Genomic DNA, 4,381 nt, shown 5'->3' with positions numbered 1-4,381 from the left:
GTCAGCGTCAGCCCGAAGGAACGGAGTACCATTTCTGCCACGGCAAAGCTCCACGTGTCACCATACGAACCGAGAGAAAGGTATGGTAGCCCCCACCGAGGCGCACGTCCACACGGTGCCGGTAGCCGGCCGTCTGTGCGACCGTGTGGGTCGCTCGATCGGTGGGATCGACGGCTGCAGATGCGTTTGACTTGAGTGCAGCATGTGTTCCGGGTCCCAGAGCCTTTCACAGTTCGTTGGACCACAGCACCCGGGAGGTCCTAATGGTCCCGGGTTCTTTTTTTTTAGAACAATGGTCCCGGGTTCTCCATCTGGAACCATCCTGGCCTCTCGTCCCAGCGGCGATCTTCCGGATCCTCCCGATCCTCCCACTCCCGGTCCCTCTGCGCCAGCCTGGCACGAGGGAGGGGCGATGTGAGGTCACGAGACCACGAGAGCGGCGTGAGAACTCAGAACTGATCTGGGCGGTCTAGACTCAACGCAGTACTCGTAGACAACGTGGCCCATTGTGAGGATGACCGGAAGTCTGCAGAAGCCTTGCTTGGGAGTCCACTCTTGAGCAGCGATCCGCGAGCCAGCACGTCGTTCTTGCTCTTCACCGGACATATAGGATGAACGTCAAGATGGCAACGTGTACCCGAAACCCGAGTACCCGACGGGTTTTACCCGATAAGGAGGTGGGTATGGAAGACATTTTGCACCCGCGGGTACGTTATTGGACGAATTCTTGTACCCATCGGGTATGCGGGTACGGGTGTGGGTGTATACTACCCATACCCGCATACCCGCGGGTAAAAAAAACCCGCATAAATAATATCCCACCTCTGTAATTTTAGCCCATATAAGCATATAGCCCATATTTGACCCATATAAGCATATGAGTATATATATTCCAGAACTCCCTCAAACCCTAATCCTCATCCTCACTCCACTCCACCAGCCCATATTTCTGTTTTGCTGCTCTATTGTTGATTTATTTTGCTGGAAGCTATTATATTTTGGTGTGTGAACTCGGGTATATTGTCGGGTAAGAATTACGGTAAGAATTATCCATCGGGTGCGGGTATGGAATGAATTTTCTACCCGCCTGCGGGTACGGGTAACCCGACAGGTAAGATTTTGATCTGACGGGTGCGGGTACGGGTGGCCAGTACCCATCGGGTACGTACCCGTTGCCATCTTGAGATGAACGTAGTATGATACGTTCGGGTGCTGATGATACCATTTGGTACTTCATCAATCAATAAGCTAAAATGCCAGCTCAATAAAGCTTGTAAAAGAATACTCCCACTATTTTTTTATGTCACATTAGGTTATCTTACGTCAAACATTTTCTAAATTTAACTGTTAGTTTTAAAAACCTATTTAGTTTCACAACATGTGAATTATTCATTACAAAAGTATCTGTTATAGAGTAAACCTAAAAATATAACCTATACATTTTTTTTTGAATTGACAATCAAAAATAGAAATGTTTGACTCGCTATAAATTAATTAATATGGCATTTATAGAAAAAAAATAGAGAGCAAGAAGGATAGTAGATGGGGTGAAAGTATATTCTCACACAAGTATGGAATCATTTAATTACAGTGATCCCATCACTAATTTGTTTCCCATTTTCAAGCTCAGATGTCATTGAGAATATGAGATCTAAGGTGGAACGTCTCTTGCAATGGGATGTCTACTTTGGCCCAACGACAAGGAATATATATTACTAGTATATACAGTAATTCAATCCACAAATCAGCAAACCCGGGTAAAATGGCTTATCCATTGCCTTTTACGGCATTAAATCTCGATTCGGCTAGCACCAAATGTGCCAGAGAAATCCAGAGTAAAGTATTGGCATGCACTAATATGCAAGTAAAAGCAGGATCCCGCGAAAAAAATTGAAAGTAAAAGCATGATCACCGGGATGGATATTTTGTTTTGATCTCCACCGGAATGGATAATTAATTTCCTAATCAAGCGCCAATTAGCCAGCGGAAATGGCAACCATAAAATAAACGAGGTCGCAGGGCCGTCACTATACGCCATGTTCGTTTGGGCTGATTTAGCTTATAAATCATGGCTGAAAGTATTGTTGACTGGTTTGATGTGAATAAAAAATATTATTTTAAACCATGACTTAGCGAACAAGCTTTCCTCTCTGAACGACGTCGTAAACAAATCCCCACTTCTGGGGCCTTCCTCCCTGGAATTCCCGAAACTGCCCCACCGAGAAACTTCCGTCCACGGCGTCCTGCCCGTGCGATCTTCCTACGCCGCGACAGCCGGGGACCATTCGCCCTCCGGTAATCTATTTAAACCCTCGCCAGCCCACGGCGAGAACCCCAAGCGAAAGCTCAAGCAAAATACAAGCGCTTAAACCACACTCATCAAATCAGCCACAAACAGCCTCCAAATCCCCGAGCAGAAGTCGCTCGTAGCCCCGAGAACCGAAAGCCCTCCTCCCCCCTGCAGCGAGATGGCTCCCGAGCTTGCCGGCAAGATGACCGCCAAGGCCGCCGCCGCGGCGGTGAAGCCCGCGACGAGGGCGTACGTGACGTTCCTGGCGGGCGATGGGGACTACTGGAAGGGCGTGGTGGGCCTGGCCAAGGGCCTCCGCAAGGTCCGCTCGGCCTACCTGCTGGTGGTGGCCGTGCTGCCCGACGTGCCGGAGTCCCACCGTCGCATCCTCGTCTCGCAGGGCTGCATCGTCCGCGAGATCGAGCCCGTGTACCCGCCTGAGAACCAGACGCAGTTCGCCATGGCGTACTACGTCATCAACTATTCCAAGCTCCGTATCTGGGAGGTACTGTCACCGACCACTACTGAAATTGATCCATGAACTGCTTTGCCCATTTTTGCCCATATGTACACCCTGTTCACTTATGCTAAAATTTGATTTACCCTGATGCGTACTGAAATTTTGCGAGAGGAAAATACTGGCTAAAAATTTTGTGGTGCTCACATGTCGCGGGGTTCGATTTGTGCAGTTCGTGGAGTACGAGAGGATGGTGTACCTGGACGCGGACATCCAGGTGTTTGAGAACATCGACGAGCTGTTCGAGCTCGAGAAGGGCCACTTCTACGCGGTGATGGACTGCTTCTGCGAGAAGACGTGGAGCCACACCCCGCAGTACAAGATCGGCTACTGCCAGCAGTGCCCGGACAAGGTGGCGTGGCCAACCGCCGAGCTGGGCCCTCCGCCGGCGCTCTACTTCAACGCCGGCATGTTCGTGCACGAGCCCAGCATGGCCACCGCCAAGGCACTCCTCGACACCCTCCGCGTGACTCCGCCCAGCCCCTTCGCAGAGCAGGTGAGCAGCGATCGATGCGTGACACACTGACACGGCCTGTCGGCCTTGCAAGCTTTCGATTTCTGTTTTGGCAGCATACATACATGCTCACGCTCTGTTCTCGATTCCTTGCAGGACTTCCTGAACATGTTCTTCAGGGACCAGTACAGGTCGATCCAGAACGTGTACAACCTCGTGCTCGCCATGCTCTGGAGGCACCCCGAGAACGTGCAGCTGGAGAAGGTGAAGGCCGTGCACTACTGCGCGTTGGGGTCGAAGCCGTGGAGGTTCACGGGCAAAGAGCCCAACATGGACAGGGAGGACATCAAGATGCTGGTGAAGAAGTGGTGGGACATCTACAACGACGAGTCGCTGGACTTCAAGGGCCTGCCCCTCTCGCCCGCCGACGCCGACGACGAGGTGGAGGCGGTGGCCAAGAAGCCGCTCCGCGCCGCGCTGGCGGAGGCCCGCACGGTCAAGTACGTCACCGCGCCCTCGGCCGCGTGATCCCGTGCTCTGGCTTCCCACCGCCACCGGTGGCCGTGCTATAGCTATAGCTTGTGTGGTCATCGCAGAACATAAGAAGAATCTCACTATTATAAGGACTTTGTTTTGCATTTTGTTTTTGAATTAGGGTTGTCTAATTTTCGATCAGTTCGTTTCCCTTGTACTTAAAGTGTGAGCTTACTATATAGTACCAATTTCAAGGTGCAAGCGTTGGTCAGAAATTGGGCTTTGTGAATACGCCCCTTTGGTCACAGCTAGAGTATTTGTCCTGTACCGAGGGATCATAATATGTATTTTGCTTGTTAAATTATCAATATATAAAATAGGAAGCCGCAAAATTATGGCCATATTTCTGTCAGATTCGATGTCACTTGCATTTCTGGTGGTGATGCTGCTGTCTTTTTCGTGTGTTCGTCCCCCGATTTCTTTTTCGACTTCATTTTCCTCTGTTTTAAAGGCGAGACTGTTGCTGCTCTGTCTTTTTCGCGTGTGTGTGTGCCCCGATTTCTTTTTCCTCGGTTTTAAAGGCGAGACGGTTGCTCCGAAGTCTACAGGTCCATGTGCTACGCCTACACTGGCTATTCTTTTTTTT

At 50.4% G+C, this 4,381-nt stretch overlaps 1 protein-coding gene across 1 annotated transcript; it reads left to right on the top strand.

Moving 5' to 3' along the window:
- The first annotated feature begins 2,328 nt into the window (after window positions 1-2,328).
- LOC136500077 (galactinol synthase 2-like) lies at window positions 2,329-4,147 on the top strand. Its single transcript, XM_066495499.1, has 3 exons — window positions 2,329-2,795; window positions 2,980-3,303; window positions 3,418-4,147. The coding sequence occupies exons 1-3, from the start codon at window positions 2,469-2,471 to the stop codon at window positions 3,787-3,789; spliced, it is 1,023 nt and encodes a 340-aa protein (XP_066351596.1). The 5' UTR covers window positions 2,329-2,468; the 3' UTR covers window positions 3,790-4,147.
- The last annotated feature ends 234 nt before the right edge of the window (window positions 4,148-4,381 follow it).

The sequence above is a fragment of the Miscanthus floridulus genome, chromosome 1 (assembly GCF_019320115.1).
Source record: "Miscanthus floridulus cultivar M001 chromosome 1, ASM1932011v1, whole genome shotgun sequence".
Lineage (NCBI taxonomy): Eukaryota > Viridiplantae > Streptophyta > Magnoliopsida > Poales > Poaceae > Miscanthus > Miscanthus floridulus.
The sequence above is the reverse complement of the archived record's forward strand: the minus strand, read 5'-3'. Positions and strand labels throughout refer to the sequence as shown.